This window comes from Zonotrichia albicollis, chromosome 7, assembly GCF_047830755.1.
Source record: "Zonotrichia albicollis isolate bZonAlb1 chromosome 7, bZonAlb1.hap1, whole genome shotgun sequence".
NCBI classification, from domain to species: domain Eukaryota; kingdom Metazoa; phylum Chordata; class Aves; order Passeriformes; family Passerellidae; genus Zonotrichia; species Zonotrichia albicollis.
The window spans coordinates 31,091,715-31,110,760 of NC_133825.1; the positions used below are offsets into that span (position 1 = coordinate 31,091,715).

The following is a 19,046-nucleotide window of genomic DNA, read 5'->3' on the forward strand; positions in this document are numbered from 1 at the left end:
TTGCTTTTTTTTTTTTTTTTTATTTTTTTTTTGTAAGACACAGGTGCCAGTGGGGTCCAGGTCTCTGGTTTTGCTGAGTGAGCTAATATAGAGAAAGATCTGAGAGACTCCAGCTTCAAGGACAGTCAATACCCAGACTGCCTTCAAAAACTTGTCCCGCTCCCTGCAGACTATATATCTCCTTTGCAATGAGGCACAAGTATTAACATCAGACCTTGAGAATGCCAGTAAAGGCTCTTGATTGGAGGTGGATAGTTCAGCTCTTCTTAATCACAAAAAGTAAGGGTTTTCAAACATAAGAACTTTTTTAAATAAAAATAACCTTCAGACAGAGGTTAGCAGCTGGAGGAGCTCTGAGGGTGAATCAGGGTATTTTTAGGATGATGGAAATAGCCACTTCTGTCTTCCCAAAGCTTCTTAAAAGTGTCTGTCCTGTGTTCATCCTTATTCTTACAGAGTGATGTCATTGTTTCCATCTTGTGTATTTTATTTCCTTGGATACGAAGCAGGCGGGGGCTATAGAAACTGGGTGTGTGGCTGGCCTGGCCTTTGATAAGGCTGTGCATGTGTGGGCAATGCATGAAGCAAGAGGTATATAAAGTAACAATACTGGGACTGGGAACTGTGCGGGCATATTGCGACCTGCTGGTTTTGGTTAAAAGGCATTACTGCATGGGTGTGGAATGTGTCAGGGACGTGGAGGGAGAGGATGTGGGAAGCTAGTCTTATTGTTTTACCCCCCTACAATAACAAAACCCCAAACCCTTTCTCATTTTTAATCAGATTTCAAAGCATTGCAAAAAATCCTTCCATAGCTGAAAAACCCCAAACAATAATAGAGGGAGAGGTGAAAGTAAAGGCACTTCTTAATACTTGTGATCACAGCTGATGAAACATAGCATGGGGTGGAGTTTGCCATGAAGATGTCCTCTCCTGAGCTGTTGCTGTGTGTTTGGCACAAGCCCAGACCCAGACACGCCAGCTGGTCAGGAGTTTGGCCTTTGCTGCCTGGGTGGCTTTGCAAGGGCAAGGATGAAGTGGGGCTTTGCCGGCTGGGCTCTGCTCTGCTTCACTGCCCACAGGACCAGAGTGCTCTCACACTCTGAGGTTTGGTCAGGGGCCCGTTTTCTTAGAGCTGAGTAAACATTTGTACTGAGAAATGTTTCATCTTGTTTCCTCTTGGCGTGGCTCTCGAGGTGTGCAATCCAGCATTGCCTGCCCTGAGCTTCTGGGCTCTGACTTGGGATGCAAAAACATCCCACGTTTCTGAGGCCCTGTGAGGCAGCAAGTTTTGCTGGTTCACTTGGCTGCTCCAGGCGCCTGTGAAGGCTTTTGCTTTTCCCTGCAACTGCAGTGTCTGAGTGCTGATTTTTTTTTTTTTAATTTTTTTCTTTAGTTTTTAATGTGAGGTGAGAGTTTTTGATGTGAGGTGAGAGTGAATCCCCTGACTCCAAGAGCTGGCCAGTCTGTAAATCATTACTGCACACCTGAAAGTAGTTTTTGTCTTCAAGCAGCCCTTGCTCCATGTTTGACCTCTCTTTCCTCCAGACTGCAGAGAGATGGCCGGGGCAGGGGCAGGGGCAGGCAGGGGAGTGAGGGGGCTGTAGGTGCATGCCAGCACCTGTGAGGGCCCAGCCCAGCTGAGTGCCTTCAGCCATGCTGTGGGGAGAGGAAAACCCCACTTAACGGGAGAGGCTGCTTGACCACGCACATCTTGGTTTAGTTTATTCAGTGAGCACAAAAAGCCTCCAGATTTTTCCTGTTTCTGGTGGTGGTGACGTCCATACAGGCCCTGCACAGGATGGCCTTGGCCACGTCACCGCAGGGTGGAAGGGACCCAGGAGCCCACCCTCAGCCCGGTCTGCTCCCAACCTGCTCAAGGGCACGAGGCCATGAAGGTGTCCAGATGGCTTTATGCCACGGGATGGGTCCCAGCTCAGCTGATAGAGGTGGCTCATCCAGGGCTGTCTGTCTGTCTGCTTCGCTGGCAGCTGGGAATTTCCCTGAAGCTGCCTGCCCCCATTCCCAATGGTGGGAATGGGTCCAGTGGTGGAAGTGTTGGTGAGGAGGAAGCAGACTCCCATGCCACAAGCTGCTGGCTGGCTGCAGGCACTGCAGTGACAGCTGATGTAGCTGTGGGGATTTCACAGCCTGCACGTCAGTGTCACTGAGGATGGCCTCATATGAGAGGGAGGAAGGGGCCATTGTTTTCCCTGATAATTCCCCATGACGCAGCCTGCAGCTGGTGCAGGAGGAAATGCTGATCTGCTTCCTGCTCTGGCACAGGGATGTTTTCCCCATCCTCACAGCCTGGCACCTTTGCTGGCAGCTCTCTGCTGGCGGGCTGTGGTGGTGGCAGTGGGACCCCCTTAGCACCCAGCTGGAATGGCTGTGTTGCAGTGCCTGCAGTGCACAGCTGTATCCCATCTGCCCCAGAGAGGGCTGCTGCTACTAACAGCCAGCACCTAGAAAACTCATCTGCCAGAAGATGTGCATGTCTGACCTGAAGCTACAAATGTTGTTTGTCCTTGGGATTGAAAAATAGCTTTTTTCTGTGAGATGGGGACATTTGCAGCAGGAGCACGTGGGGTTGTGCTCCAAAGCCATTTTGAGCTTATTCTTATGGGGGGTAGCTTTAGATGGGGAGGAGGCTGTTGAAGAAATTGCTTCAATTTCAAAGTGAAGTGAGAGTTCTGAAGCAGCTGGTAGTGAAGTCTATGCAGTGCAAATCTAGTTTAGCTTGGTCTAGTCACTCTGCTGGGCCCTCTGGATACATAGGCCCTGCAAAGGAAGGAGGGGAGCAAGGCTGATGTCTGTGCAGACAAAGAAATTTCACTACCATGGTATCAGTTTATAGTGGTAAAATAATGCTCTTGAATACCTGGTAGCTTGGGAGCTTCCATACCCCAGGTTCAGACCAAAATAACCACTGCTGGTACCCATGCTTGCTGCTGACAGGGTGGTGTAAGGGCACTGAGATAGTGCCACAGCTGGCAGGGAGAGTGAGGTAAGTGCTTCCAGTTCTGCCTGCAGGTGCCAACAGAAGGTGTCTCTGAAGGGATCTAGCATTAATCACCCTCCTCTGTACTACTCTCCAAGAAAGAGCAGGTCATGTCCTGACTGGATAAGATCATGTACTTTTAGGTGACTGCCAGTTCTTCCTCTGCAACAGACCATTGCTTCCTGCTCTTGCAGTCTGTGCTCCAGCCAGGGATGCTGTTTAATGCTACTTGCCCCTTTTCCTTGTGTTGGTCCTGGGATTGCCACAGCCTTAGAGATGCTGCAAACGCTAGGCATCTCAAATGCACAGACTGGGTGCTGTCCCCACACATATGCACAGTGTAGCTGGGTTTTTGCACTAATGTTTTCCACTTGCCTGCTGGTGGACATGTTTTTGGGAGTGTCACTTATCTGACTTTTTTTCCAGTAGTAAGTGAAAGACTGTCACATAAATATGATTCCAGGAGCTGGGGCTTTAACAAAACTGCTGCACAGCACAGGCGCTAGGTTGGCAGTTCTGGAAAATCCCTAGATAAATATATTTGACAGTGAGAACACATTATCTTTTGATCTTGGGATCATGAAGGCACTTGTTCTTTGCAAATTCCTTCCACAGCTTGAGCAAAAAGAACAGCATGGTGTAACAGGAAGTGCTGGAGAATTTGGATTATCCAAGTGCACTTCATAATGCTGCTGCTCTTGTAATACTTGTCTGTATACTCTTGAGTTATTCACTTTCTGTGATGTTCTCCACATGGGATTTTTCCAATCTTCAGACACCAGGTTCTGCACCAATTTCTCTGTTTAACTGTTAAACTCCCTTATAGTCAGTGACCTCTATACATCTGAGAGCTCCTGGAAATGCCCCAACACTTTTGAAAGCTTAACTTATCGTCTTGGTGTTACTACACAGTAGAAAACCTACCTGGTGTCCAAAAGTAGGACAGAAGCTCCTATGTGGATTTTGTGCCAGAGTGTGTATTGCAGTTCTTGGAGTCAAGGCACTAATGTGATGTCAGTCTGTCTTGTCCATGTAGCTGCCCTGTTCTTCCTGCCTCAACACTTGCAGGAAGATAAGGATCCTTGAGGCCTCCACCACTGGCAAACCCAATTTGGCTTGGCTGACACTTTCAAAGATTCAACATGCCCATGTGCATGTTGGCTATGTAATTGAGACACCTTACTTTCTTAGGAAACCAAACTTAAAAGAAAAACCCAACTAAACTGTAAATTACTTCCCTTTCCTTAATTCTTGATTAATGCTTAAATGTTTCCTCAATACATCTTGTGACATGATTTCAGTGTGGAGTCTATTTGACCTAAGAATATAACCCCCCTTAGCCTAAACCTTCTCTCTCAGTCTTCCATGAAACCGAGTATTTATGTGCACATCTGTAATCCTCTCCCACTCACGGCCTCTGAATGGTGGGCTACCATGTGTATTTAGTGCTGATATAACTGTTCCCCATGGTTTGATATACGGGTTAAAGTAATTTTTTTTTGCTGAAATCCACATTTTTGCCATGGGAAGGACTATTTTCACAAGTCCTGTTATGTGGTTTGAATGAGATTACAACAAAGGGAGATTAGCTAATTACTCCAGGGTCATTTTCCCTTTGGTGTGTGGGAAAGTTTAATGGCTAATATCCATACATATTGGCCAGAAAGCTGTGGGAGAGCAGCCTTGTCACTCCACACCTGAACATCTTGAGCTACCCTGCTGATTTCAAATGGCTTGTAACTCATGAGGGCTTTTGGATCCAAGCCGCTCTTCTCTGAGGGATTCTGTGCTCTGCTTGATGCCATAAATAGCATTCGAATGCCATGAAGTGAGAAGACTCCCATCTGTCAGTCTGGGAAGGCTAGCCAGCTGCCTAAGGAAGTCTGGAGACAAAAAATTGATTTAAAGAAAAATCTGTAAGGGGATTTAAGTCATGCTTTTTGTCTAATGAGTGTTTATCTTGTAACTGTATCTCTATCAAACAAGCACTGTGAGACGTTCACAGTGCAGTAAAATCTCACGTCGTTGCTGTAGAAGTCAGGGCCTGTTTAGAGTGGGAGTGGGAACTCGTTGGGTTGGAGCTGGGACCCATAGGCCCAGCAGGCTGAGAAGTGCCTCCTTTCATCCTGTGCCATTGGCTGTTAGCCCTGTATTGAAGCCATGCCCAATCTCTATGGCTGGCTGAAACCTTTCAAAAATCAGGTTTTGGTGCCTTCTCTTAGCCCTCAATATCTCACCCCCTCCTGTGGCTGTTAGTCCTTTCTTATGCCTGCTCTAGTGAGGCCAAATTATACTTTCTTCTTGCTTTTGTCAAGCATCTTCTCTGGGGAGAAATAAGCCCTGGATGTTGCTATCTCTGCCAGAAGGCTACTAATTCCCAGCCTGCTAAACTGGTGATAGGGCTTAGAAATGTCCTCATTTTTGTTAGCACTGCCTGTGATTAAGAAGAGTCCTAGCTCAAGTCTTGTTTAACTTGGATTTGCCCTTTTTCTTATTAAATTGTAGCCTATGTTTCTAAGTATACACTACCACTGCTGGAAGCCTCCAATTTGCAGCAAACACAGAACATCTGAGTCATATTTTGTACTTCTGACACTAAAGAAGTTGCTGAAAGTTAGCTGTCACTGCCTGTGGGCAATCTTTTGTATTGACAATGGCACTTCACACCTTTGTTGTGGATTTTCTTGTCCAGAAATTCCAAAGTTGTTAATCAGTGACAGCTGTGTACCCTGGTCTTAGTTAAGGAGCAGAGATGCTCCAGAGCACTTGTAGTAATGACAAATCCCTTATTTTTTGGGTTGCCTTATCCAAAGGAAGCTGAATTTTCAGATGTCATTGAGAAGTTTTCTTCTTTCTGCCCCTCATCCTTGATTTTCCATAGAAATCAACCCTGCTCTCAGGAATTGCAAGGAATGCTTAAAATCTGTAGTCTTGCATGAGGATGATCCTGTAGGTTACTGTAGGCTTGCAGGAGCTTCCAGGTGTGTGGCACCTTCATCTAATAGCTCTGGCAGTGTTTCTGAGCGCTTTTGTTGCCAGTATGTCAACAATGAAATGTCCTGAAGGTCATCCTGAAGCCGCCCAGGATGGGCCCTCATGCCATCTGGAGGATGCTCACTTGCTTTGGTGGTTGTGGTCACCTACACCTCAGCTGAGAGCACACATGAAGGCCACCACTGCAGTGCTGTGGGGCTGCCCTGTCCCATCCACCTGCATGCCTGAGCACCTCTGACTGTTGCCTCTGCTCCTTTGCATGCAGGAAATAAAGCACATAGGAAGTGCACACAATCGGAGTGCAGTGCCCTTCACTGCTGCCACAGCTTCTGCCCCCAGGGTGATCACTGCTCAGTACAACAGCCCAGCAGGCCTCTACTCCTCAGAGAACATCCAGTCCTTCAACAGCGCGGTGGAGACAAAAACATCACCGGGGGCCCTGGAGCCTTCCAAGCCGTAAGTACCTCCCTCACCCCCTCCCTCCCTCCCTGGGCCTCCAGGGAAAGGCTTCAGGAGACACGAATTCACTGCAAAGGTACCAGTCTGTTATACCAAGGCAAGCTCTCTTTCAGGACAACGGAAGCAGAAGAGGCACAAGTCTGGATGTTGTTCCCAGGGACAGGGCTTGGAGGAGTGGGGAATATTTTGTGGGTGCAGACATGAAATTAATGCTGTTGTGTTTCTTTGTTCAGCAGAGACCGACGCAGTTTCCGCGTGCGTTCAGCATGACATACCAGCCCGCTGGTCTGAACAGGTGCCTGATAGCTTGTTACAAGCACTTCCTAAAGTTAGTGTTTCGTGCCTGCTTCGCTGCCATGCTGGGCAGGAATGGCACCAGATAGTGCAGGGAGCACACCCATCCCTGTTCCCAGCTGGCCTGGGATTCGTAGCCAGGCTCTGCCTTAGTCTGAATATTTCTGTGGTTTATCATCAAACTTTGCTTTTCTCAGGAGTTTTAAAAAGTAGCTGAAGCATTCATTCAGTGTGAGGGATTTTATGTATGAGACTGGAAAGGGTCCCAATCTTAAAAGGGCCTGTTCATTTTTGTGTTTGCAACTGAGCCTCACCAATGACATTATTTTACCCTAGATTTTCAAAGTTCCCCTTTTTTTTTATTGGAGGTAATAAACCAGAAACTACTTGAAAGTTTTCTGGCTGTGACAGTCAGCTTGCTTAACTGCCCTAAGTCTCCGCATAGCAATATCAGACTGCCTAGAAGGCTTTGGCTATTTTTATAATAAAAGCTGAAAGAACAGTGTTTTTGATAATACGTGATTAAATTTCTGACTAGAGAATGGGGAGGCAAAAGTAACTTCAGCCTCTGCTGTTGCAGGGTACAAAGACCTGATTGTGGTTTAACACAAGCCTGACAGTGAAACCAGCTCCTTGCATTGGCAGCCCAGTCTGCATCATGGTCCCTTCCAGGCAGTTACAGTGCTGCAGCTGGCAGACGAGGTGACAGATTGTTCATTTGCTTCTGGTAGACTCAGCAGCCTCATCCAGGGGCTGGGCAAAAGCAGAGCAAGGGCAATGGAAATCCGACATTGCATTAACCTGATGGGACCATCTGGCAGTGAGATACAATCCCTGGTTCGCTCTGGTGTCCCCTCCATGGGAGAGCGCTCCCTGGAAGCCAGGGAGATTTGGCTGGAACATTGTAGCTGATCCCTTTCTCTTGCAGGGGTCAGCAAAGAGGTGGGTCCCTTCTAGAGCTGTGGCTCACTCTGCTCCTCCTGGCAGGAGCATCCATTGCCAGCCCTGCTCCAGCTTGGATACAGGGCATCTCTTTCATCCTTTCCTTGCTGAAACACAGCAAGTTGCAAAGGAATGCTGGGAAAACTGTGGATGAGGCTTTGATGCTAACGTGCTTTTGTTTACAGAGTCATCAAAAGCAAATAAATTACTGCTGGTTTTCAGAGAGCCAGGGACCTCAGCCTGATGTTAAAAACCCAGTGTAGTCTCCCCAGTGCACAGGCACAGGATGTCTAGGTTCTCCCTTCACATACAGTCTTCCAGCTGCCTTTAAATTCCTGCCCATCTGTTTCACTGAGTTATTTGGTATATACCTGAGCAAGGCCAGGTTTACCTGATATTTATCTGCATCTCCACCCTGCATCCTGCAGACACACAGCCCATCTGAACCCAGCACTTGATTCTGCTACTGCACATGGTGATGTGACTGGAGACCTAGTCCATGCTTCATCCTTAGAGGGTGTGTGGTACAAATGCGGGGCTGTAGTACATATAGAAATAAAAGCAAATATCTCCATTGGATTTGATGTCACGAAGCAGGTGGGGATGGAGAAGCCCTACTGCTAAGCATTTCTGGTTTGGAATGGAAGGTGAGATTACTCCTCAGTAGGATGCCAAGGCTAGCTTAGAGGAGAGCAGCAGTGAAGGTGGCATTCCTTGTCTGGACAGTGGGACCACAAGTGTGTGTGCAGGGAGTTACTGTAAAATGAAACCCTTGCTGCCACTTCTTCATTGCTTTTACAACACATGCATTTGCTTGTCCGTGGAGGGCTTATTTTTTAGTTTTTGTGTGGACACACCTGGAGTGTGAAACCAGAGGCACAGCATTAGTCAGAAGCCTGTAAAGTTGTGTGTTCAGTGGTGTGTCCTTAAGACAATATTCTGCAGCTGCCTGATGGCTTGAAGTATTTCGCTTTGCCCTTCATTAATTTCTTTCTTCTTTCCTTTCTTCCTCCTCTGCATTTTGCCCTCAATTTGGCAATGTAAACCCCAACCAAACCTTGACCAGCCCATCTCCCCCTGCCCGTGTGGACGCGTGGGCTGGCGGCCGCCCATCGCCGGTGGGTGCCATGCAGGCTCCCGTGGCCTCCGTGTACAACCCTCTGCAGAGCTCCGAGCTGCGGCGCAGGCACAGCTCCTCCTCCAGCCCCAGCCAGGTCCGGGTGGGGCCTGAGCAGCTGAAGCACGCGGCCCAGGTCTGCCCCAACAGCCCTGTGGAAGTGGAGGTGCCGGGACTCAAAGTGCTGCACGTGCAGTTCAATTCTCCCCTGCAGCTCTATTCGCAGAGCAACATCATGGACACTCTGCAGGGGCAGATCTCTTCTGTTAGCCCTGATTTCCCCAGGTAACTTGCCCATGGCCTCTGCAGCCAGCTCAGCACACCTGCTCATCTGCATTTCAGTGTCCACGAGTCCCTCGTCCCAGTCTGTGGCTCATGGCATTGTCCGGTCACAAGAAAAGAGCATTTGCATTTCACCATTCCAATGTCAGTGCATGACTCTTCACAGGAGCTTTCTCTGCCTTGTGTCTGTGCCCAACACCATGGGAAACACCAAAATGTTTTTAGCCTGTCAGTATGTCCACTGTCCCCTGCACACCCACACAGCGGGACTTGACAGCACCTGGTGGCTTTTCTGGAGGAGCCACCTGCAGCAGATGGGTTTGCTGAGGGTAGGAGAGTGCTTTATCCTGAAAGCTGGTATTTTTCCTGCACTTGAAATAACTTTTGTTGTTTGTGACTGACAGACGCTGCCGGTCTTTGTTCTTTTCTTTCATTGGCCATGGATGTGTGCTGAGCACGTTTCATTTCAGGCTGGAGCAGGTACTCTGCTCTCCGTCTTTGGCTGACAAGTCAGGAGTTTGGAGCAGCCTGGCAGGCACCAGGCACATGGAGGGACAGTCTGTGTTCCCACCCCTGCCAGTTTGTCTGCAGAGGTTGCTGCAGCACAGTCCTCCCCCTCTGCCCAAAGGAGTGGAGGATGCTCAGCATGCTCTGAGGTCTGCAGGACCTGTGGTGAGCCTCAGCAGCACAAGGCCTGGGGGCTGTTTGATGTCGACTTTGTGGTGCTTGGGAACCCCATGGCCTGTGTCTCTAAGTGACAGCCTCTGGGTTTTACAGCAAGGACTTTAGCATCAGGACAGGTGAATCAGAAAGCACTTTTATCTGTGTTTCAGGAGTCCAGTCAAGGATGAATTGTGAACCTTCTGCTATTGACCAAGCAGCTTGCAGCTGTGTGACATGTGGCCCAGGACAGTGGTCAATCCCAGGGCTTCCATGGGGCAGAAAAGGACACAGCCAGATCTCATGGCTCCTGGACTGCTCACAGTTCCCTTCTGGGAACCATGTACTTCAAAGCAGAAAAACTGGGGTCCTCAGCCCTGGACACACACAGCCAAGCTTTGTCTTGTGCCAGGAGCCAAGAGATTGTGGGAGGATTTACTGAGGATTTACTCCTGCCTTGTTACTCAGTGCAGTTACTTGCTGTAAGTCAGTGCTCTGGCTTGTAGTCAGTACCATGCACACCAGGAGTGGTCCCACTGCCAGCTCTCTGTGCTGATAGTGGTCACAAAGGAACCCAGATATCAGCAACTGTTTAATGGCCAAAGGGACTGCTCCAAGTTCTGAGCCTTCATGTAGCCTTGAGACTCTTGTAAGCGTTGCAAAATAGTCTGACATAAAATAGTAAAATACCCTTAGCAAAAAATCAACTGTGCTTTTTGAAGATTCTGTGCAAGGCTGTGTCTTTATGGTTTTTATTACTATCTTCTTGCCAATATTTAAGGTTCAGTGATCAAGTATTAGTCAGTGTTGCAAGTTTCCCATGGTAACAGCAATGAGATCCAGTAATGGTTGTGTAAGTCTGAGACCAAATAAATGTGCTTGGGGTTGTTCCCTACCAAGTTTCTGCATGAGGGAACTTGTGTACACAGAAAAGGACACCAGTTGCTGGTGATTGCTGCAGATAAAGTACCTGTGTAACAGAGGGTGCCAAAAATCAGCTGGAATACAGAGACCCAATATCTTGCAGGTACAATTTCTGTGGCCTTGCCCTTTCAAAAGATACACATCCTTTTCAGAGATGTTGCTTAATTTAAGCAGCATAGCCTTCTGCCCTGACAGTTTGAGGTATTTTACTCTGCTGGTACAAATCTGGGTTTGATGGTTTTTATAGCCTTTTGGACATCTTGTATGTGCAAGTGGATGTATAGGGCGCATACCTGGGAAGGCTGATATGTATGTTATGCACTGGCACAATGCATGGTTGAAATATGATGGCTTTGTTTGACTCCAATGCTTTCTAAGATTATTTAGCCTCTGCTTTTTGGATGCATGGTATTGAAACATTCTTGGTATGCAAACTGCAATGAAAGGCTTCTTGCATAATGTTTTTATGAGTGGATAGAGCAGTGGGACTATATGAGTTTACATGAGATGAATGTAATATGGAGCATGGGACATCTTCTGTCTAACAGAAGGCACATAATTCTTTTATTTGAGTAAGAACCTTCAGTAACTGAGATTCAGGTTTCAAAAGTTCAGCTGTTTGCATGTCTAATGTTCTTCCTGCTCCACTGAAAATTGCTAAAGATGGAAACATTTTATGAAATCCTTTTTATGGAAATAGCATTTTGTAACTCATGTGATGATTTTACTTCTGATGCTTGAAGAGTTTATTATGTAGAGTAACTCCCAGATGACTCAATCGGTCATTGGCATTGAAAGTATGCGGTTGCCTCCTCGAGAAAACGATTTCCCTCTGCAATTTAGTCTGAACTTCAGGATGTTTATGTACTTTTCATGCAATCACAGAATGCAAGAATGGTGAAACCAAGAAGACTATTTACATTTATAAGACTACATTACAGAATTGAGGTATCAGAGAAATTCTGTCAGCTATTTCACTTTATCGTATGTTTTACTGCAGCTACAGAACACAAGGCAAGCAGGAACTTCCTGTGTGCTTTAGTCCATCCCTTGGTCCAGCACTTGGCAATTTAAACCATTGATTTAAATAATTCCCACTGTATATTTGTCCAGACTATTTTCAAATCCTTTAGTTTGGAGGTTCCTTGCCTGTCCACAACAATCTCCTCTGGTATTTCAGTGTTATTAGACATACTGGAAAGCTTTTCCCAAGGGATATTCTAAATATTCTCCTGCAGTTTAATCTATCCTCTACCCACTGTATGTGGAGTTTATCTTAGGCACTGCTTCCAGACTCCTTTTTATTCCCCAATGACCACCATGACACTGTGTAAGGATGTAAGTCCCTCATGACATGAGGGGTGGCAGCAGCACCTCAGGGCAGCTGCACTGAGGGCTTAGCCTTAGCTGAGAGAAATCTCTGCCCTCGACCTTAGTAAAATACTGTAAAAATGGGCTCTACCTAGAAAATGGAAATAGTAACACTCACTTGATAACCAGACTAAATTACTTCCCATCAGAGAATCTTCTAGTTAGACCCTACAGCTGTTACTTGGTGAAGGTGACATTTACAAGCAATTCATAGGGTACTTGCAAAGAATTCTTTTTAATGGAATAAATTTTTCTTAGTTTGAGATTCACAGTGGTGTAAGGTAGCAGCGTAAGGTGGTTTATGCACGCAGGGAACATGCATGGATGGCACAGCTACTCGGTGGGATTCCCATCGCAGCACATGAATTCTTTACTTTGCTGTTACCAGAGCTGTGATTTCCTGGGCAGGCTTTAGCTGCTGGAGTGTGTGGTTACTGTGAAGCAGGGAGAGCCCTGGCTGGGGGCAGTCAGTGGGGAGCTGCTGACAGCAGCGTGGGCACAGCCCAGCCCAGCGTGCCGGTCCCACCCGGAGCACATCCGGCACCTCTGTGTTTGTGGCCTCTCGTCGTGCGTGTGCTTTGCACGTTCATTCTTCAGCCATGTGATGCATCCTGAGAGTTCTGCTAGAGGGATTACCTTTAGTTTTTGTCCATTTAACAAGAGGATTCTCTGTTCCTTCCTCAGTTTAGATCAGCATAACCAGACCCCAGGCAGCATTGCCATAGACAAACAATCTGAGGTTTACAAGATGCTGCAGGAGAATCAAGAGTCAAATGAGCCACCCAGACAGTCTGCTTCATTTCTTGTGTTGCAAGAGATCTTGGAGTCAGAGGAGAAAGGTGAGTACCTGATGTGAGCTCTTCCCCTCTGCTGTTCTTTGGGTTGAGTAGCATTTAAAACTTTATTTTCCATTTAGCTGTTGATTGTTTAAGGTAGCACCTGTAGGTGGCTTCTACAGAAACCTACAGACCTAGTCCCTAATTTGATCACTTCATATTCTCTCATTTATTAGCTTCAGTGTCTATGGGCCCACATCATTGCTTAATCATTGAGTGAGCGCTCCAGAAATAAACCCTTGCAACATTTAGTTATCAAGAAGGAATTTTTAAAGTTGCAAAATCTCCTATAGTTTCTAAAGTTTTGCCCCCTTTAAGACAGTATTCACTGATTAAAGACCATCTTGGAGCCAAGACTTTGGATGGCATCGCAAGATAGTGCTCTTCAGTGAGGCCTATTGCTTCTGAACTCCATCCCCCTACACAAGAAAAAGTATTCCCTTCTGCAGCTGAATGTAAAAATATAGAAACTGGGTTACAATGAGCAGTTAATTGCTTTTAACCTCTGAAAATTCACTCTTCTTGGCATTCTTGATCTTAGGTTTGGACTTGTACAATTCAGAGCCATAGAGTTTAAGATAAAAAAGCCAATTAACTTATTTGGGGGGCTAAATCATGCTCTCTTCTCCCCTTAAATAAAATAAAATGAATGAATGAATGAATGAATGGGAAAAGAATTCCAAGAATGACCTTTTTTTTGTCCTTAGGGCCAGTCTTTTGTGTTATTAGCTTGGCAGTGGTATGTTCAGTTTAATCCAAAAAAAGCCTGGTGCTGAGATATTCACCACAAAGAGAAACAGATCAGCCAAGTGCTGGTAGGTCTGAGAGATCTGTAGGGAAACAGCAACACGAAGGAAATAAGGAAACAATAGGAAGAAAGAAACCAGGATCATGGAGTCTCTAATATGCTGCTAAAATACCAACCTGAAAGAATCTTTTAAATATTGAGTGTTTGCAGCTTGCCCTCAGGGTTCAGCTCCTGCATGGAAGGAGTAGCCCGGACTTCTCCCGAAGCCAAGGTCCTCCCCTGTGCTTAGTAGTGCTGAAGAAGATAAGAAGCAAAAGCCTCTCTGTTTTATCTTTCTTTGAAGATTTGCAGCATTGTTGGGATTCTCTGGCACAAGGTTTGCCTGCCCGATCAGGGGGCCGGGATAGGCTCTGGCATTATTCCACAGTGAGCTGACAATGCTCCATGGCCCAGCCTGCCCGTGCTGCTCGGCCAGCAGCAAACAAACACACACTGCTGCGAGTCAGATCCTTGGTGTGATAAACGGCACTTTGGATGGCATTCCGTGTGATAAATGGCACATTGGGTGGTGCCTTCTCCCAGCGGGGCTCCAGGCAGTGGCCTGGGAATGACGGCTGTGAGCCATGCCCGGCTGGGACAAGGCCCTGGGGGCATCGCTGACTGTGTGGGCTGCACTGACTTACACCAGCTGAGAGCCTGGGCCAGGCACAGCAGCCAAGTGTGGCTGTTTGGAAGCACCATGGCTGGTCTTTTAAGGCCTGACCCTGTGCTCAAAAATGGAGAGTGTTCCAGAGTTGAACATGGCACGGTTCCTCTGGGTGTTTGATTAGGAGAGATTTAAAAGCGTGTTGTTGATGTAGCTGATAAGAGCAAAGTGCTCGTTGAGGCAAAGGGAGTGAACAGAAGTGATATGAAGAGTCTGAAAATGTGATTGCTGCTGCTTGCTTCCCAGTGACAGTCACTTGCAGCAACCCTTAGAGGGCAGGTGGCTCTTGCCATGTTTGAAGGGTTAGGGAACTTGCACCTCTGGACCAGCATCTGCACAGAGCTGGGTGCAAACCTCTGAGCTGAAGGCTGCCCTAAAGGCAAACCAGCACAGCATCACCTGCCCTACAGCTGAGGCAGGCAGTTCCCCCCTTTTTCCTCTTCTGTCAGTGCTGCTGCCCTGGGCTGTGGTGAGTCCCTGACATGGCTGGTCACCAGGGTCTGTCTTTGGAGGGTTTTTCCGCCCCTTGCGCTGGGAATGCCCATTGGAAATGTGCTCTTGGTCTGACACTGGTCTGAAGGGTTTCATCAGTGTCCCTCACAGTCCAAGGTGTTTCTGGTGAAATACCATGGGAGTCTCAGCAGCCTTCTTCCCTTGTTAACTGGTGTCATACCCCTTAGAAAAGTCATGTAGATGAGATTAGTCCCATCATTGGTATCATTTTATAAAAGGCTCCTTTTTCCTGTGATATTTAAAGGCTTGCCTTGTATCCCACATCTAGGATCCACTGCTGATTTAGGTATCCAGGTCAGCACAATGTCCCCTGCAAAGGCCCTGCAGGAGAGAAGGGCCTCTGTGCCCCAGAGAAATTGCAAGAGGGAGATACCTGGAGCATGCTATGCAACAGCAGGGGAGTGCAAGGTTATCCCCAGTGTCCCAGGGCTCTGCAATAACGAATTTGTTAACCAAATCTTCCAGGAGTCTTGGGGGAACCAACTCCACTGTAAAATAGACAGCAGACTGGAAAGGGGCTTTGACAGTCCTCCCAACAGAACACGCACCTCTTTCTGAGCTCAAATCTGGGAATCAGCATGACTCTGTGTGATCAGGACACATCAGGCAGACTCCAGTGCTGCCAAGGCTCAGGCTTTGCTTTGCTTTGTGCATCTGTGCATGTGAGACACATCAGCTGAAGTCTGATGGGCTCTTAAGATGAGAAAATAATCTCTTCTGACTGCCCACCATCTCAAGCCCTCACATTTCCAGGGCGAGGTTCAGCTGTGTCTCTCCTCTCCTTCCTCCCCACACATCCCTGCCCACTTTCCATGCATGAATCCCTGCCTCAGAGCTGGGCTTAAAGAATGTCATGCCCCCAGCAGATCACCTGCTTGGGAGGAACAGCCTCAAGCCACGCATCTCACATGCTCTGAAGCACTCTCCTTCCACCCCCAGGAGACCCTACCAAACCATCTGGATTTAGGAGCGTCAAGGCCCCTACCACAAAGGTGGCCTCATCGATTGGGAATGCCCAGAAGCTGCCCATGTGTGACAAGTGTGGATCTGGCATTGTGTAAGTAAGCCTGTCCCTGGGGTTGAGGTGAGCAGCCCATGCCTGTGCCAGGGGCTGAGGCAGTGCACCCAAGCAGCCTCACTTACCCACATCAGTGCATCCAGGAGATTCAAGGCACGTTTATTCTCACCAGCTTTTACAACACTAACTTTGCAGGTCCCTGCAGTGAGGCAGGAGTTGGGTTTCCAGCTACAGATCCGTATCAGTGGAAACCAGAGCAAGTCCCTGTGACTCAAACCTTGAGGCAGTTGTTTCTGCAGTGTTTGGCTGACCCGAAATCTGTTTACAGCATTTGGAAACAAAATGACCTTTTCATTCAGGGCCTGTGTATTTAAGGAGTTTCCCGTCTCAGTGCTCCCAGGCGTGGCATGGAGACTTGCCTTGGTGGTCAGAGGCAGTGGGGACTGCAGAGCTGCCTTCTGCTCCCCACTCTCCTGTAGGACCTCACACCTCCACTGTGTCTATGCAGACATATTGGTTTTTGTCTTTTTGTGGGTAAAATCCAACTCCAGCAGACCTGGGGTTTGGGTTTGTTACAGAGCTGCTGTATCATAAATGCAACCACATGGGGGACCCAGCATTCAATAACTATGTCTTAGAGTTGCTGTTTTTCAACCTCAAATTCTTCAAATTCTTCCTCTGCAACATCCTTAACTTAACAGCTGACTACACAGCAGGCAAGTACTGGTAGCCAAACCTGCATTGTCATGGAAGAATTCTGATTTTTCAGATGCTGCCTGCCACAGGCTATCAGATTGTTGCTGAGACTTGCTACACTGTGACTGCATGGTCCTGGCATGCCTGGAGCATCTGGACCAGCAGATTGATTAGAGAGGAAATGCATAGCCTGTAAAATATGAATCAGAGACAAACCCTGTAATTATTCAACCAGCTGGGTAGGTCTGGAGAGAAAGCAAAAGGCCTTGAATAGCACTCAAAACTAAGGAATTACAGAAAATAGAGATGGCTGCTGGAACAAAATAATACTGGAAAATTGTTGTGTTGGGGCTGATGGTAGTTAACAAACTGCTGGTGTAGTTTTTGTAGTTTTCCTGGTCATCTGTTGGGCTGAGCTGTGAAGTCTTCAGTAAGAGCTGGCCCACATTTGGCTGGATCTGTTCACTGCAGCTCCCAAGCAGCCATGTCTGAGATTAAAACAAGGATCTAGTGTCTGTGCTTCTCCCACACATCAGGCACCAGCAAAAGGGCAGTGCTGGCTGTGCAGTATTCATCCCTGCATTTCTGCATTTGTTCTGCCATCCAGTTGGCTTGTACCTGGATTTTGCTTCCCCAGATGGTCAAGCTACTACCTGCCATTTGATCTGGGCATTTGAATGCTGTTGTGCTGTCTGCAGCCACCAGCTAATGCCATCACAGTAATTCTTCCCACCACAGGTTATAGGACTGTCCCTGTGTAACTTACACAGGTCAATGCTGGGAAACACTTCCCAGAGGAGAGTTTCCATGCCAACACATGTTGGGCTTCTAAAAGTGCTGTTAACATTTGCTGTTAACATTTGCCTGACCATGTTAACATTTGCCTGACCAGAGGTAAGGCCTATACTTTGGCTCGTCAGGAGCAGAAGAAATCTGGGCTGGGTGGGAGGTGACTGGGGAAGAGGGAGGCTGCGGGCACTGAGCGGTGCTGGTTCCTCCCCAGAGGGATGTTTGTGAAGATCCGGGACAAGCAGCGCCACCCCGAGTGCTACGTGTGCAGCGACTGCGGCACCAACCTCAAGCAGAAAGGACACTTCTTTGTGGGAGAGCAGATCTACTGCGAGAAGCACGCACGGGAACGGGTCATTCCCCCCGAGGGCTACGAGGTGGTCACCGTCTTCCCAAAGTAAACGTGCTGCTCACAAAGCCAGTGGGGATGATTTATCCTCTGCTGATTTTCCTTGGAGAGCATTATCCCTACCCCCTGCAGAATCTTGTTTGCAATAAGGAATGTTAGGCATGGCTTTGAATTTCCTTGTCATTATTAATCCTTCATCTGTTCACATGAGATGTCACTAATTGTTCAACATTCTTTTCATCCTCTTTCACTTTTTTTTAATAAACAATTTTTTTTCTTTCATTGTGCTGCCAATCACACAGGAAAATCAGAGGCCAAAGTCAGATTACAACTTTTCTGTGTTCTAGTTATTTGCCATCCGTTTGCCTGCAATAAATGGGGTGAATCCACAAGGCAGAAGTGTCTCCTTTCTGCTGTTTTCCTTGTGCACTGGATTGTGGCTCCCAGAATGCAGTGCAGCAGAAGAGGTGCCCAGCGCATGGCTGTGTTTGTCCTGGAGAACAGTGGGAGGGATTTACAAAGTCAGTCAGGCTGGTCTTGCTGCCAGCTGAGCTGTGAGCAGCTGCCTGCTGGCACCCAGCAAGGGCCAGGAGGGCATAGCTAAGGTGCAGAGCAGCCTGGGGGCCTGTGCCCAGTGCAAGGCAGCTGAGAGCTGCCTCCTCTGTGTCCAGCACTGCTGCATGATGATGGGACTGGGCATGGCAGTGTTTCCTGCTACTGCATCACCACAGATGGCCCTTTGTTCCCCATGGTCACTAACTGAGCTCTAGGAGAAAAACGATCTCATGATGCTTGCTGGAAACCAGGGAACCTGAGAGTGAGGAAGGGAAAGTTTGAGTGGCCACAGTTCCTGTTCTGGCTCCCCCTGGGGGAACCACATGTGGCTGCCCAAGGCATCACCCTGCTCCTCGTGCTGCTGCTGTGCACAGCTCCTGGAGGCGCCTTTGGGGGCTGATGTGGGGAGGGGAGCACGTGCCACTCATGCCCTGGACAAAGGGCTGATGGTGCCTGAGGAGCAGAACCTGTGTAGAGCACAGAGGAGGCCTGCAGTGGTTATTTCTCTCACACTTCTAAGTGAGATGATGGCTAATCATGTAAAAATAAATGGTTTCTAAGATGTGTCATGTTTCCTTTAAAATGGTTTGCCAGTGGTTGAAATCAGCAGGGTGGGTTTATGGCTGCATACAGACCTTCTGTGGCCAGCACAGGGTCCCTGAAGTTAGTGGGTGCATCTGCAACAGCTACAGACAGGGTCATGTCCTTGCCCTGGAAATGCTGTATTGCTGCACCCTGTGCTTCCTCTCCTTCACAGCTGTGTTGTAAAAAAAAAAAAAAAAAAAACCAACC

At 47.7% G+C, this 19,046-nt stretch overlaps 1 protein-coding gene across 4 annotated transcripts in view; it reads left to right on the forward strand.

Annotated features, from left to right (window-relative positions):
- The window catches only part of PDLIM1 (PDZ and LIM domain 1), a 43,466-nt gene extending 25,375 nt beyond the window's left edge, over window positions 1-18,091 (forward strand). The window contains exons 1-6 of one of the 4 annotated variants that reach the window (XM_074544857.1): window positions 6,315-6,451; window positions 6,691-6,749; window positions 8,757-9,092; window positions 12,729-12,883; window positions 15,787-15,904; window positions 17,565-18,091. In XM_074544857.1, coding sequence (XP_074400958.1) covers window positions 6,721-6,749; window positions 8,757-9,092; window positions 12,729-12,883; window positions 15,787-15,904; window positions 17,565-17,751 — 825 coding nt within the window. In that variant the 5' untranslated portion in view covers window positions 6,315-6,451; window positions 6,691-6,720 and the 3' untranslated portion in view covers window positions 17,752-18,091. Of the gene's footprint in view, window positions 1-6,260; window positions 6,452-6,687; window positions 6,750-8,756; window positions 9,093-12,728; window positions 12,884-15,786; window positions 15,905-17,564 lie in introns of those variants that run through there. The other 3 variants (XM_074544858.1, XM_074544855.1, XM_074544856.1) reach the window with 3 other exon arrangements.
- Window positions 18,092-19,046: the final 955 nt, after the last annotated feature.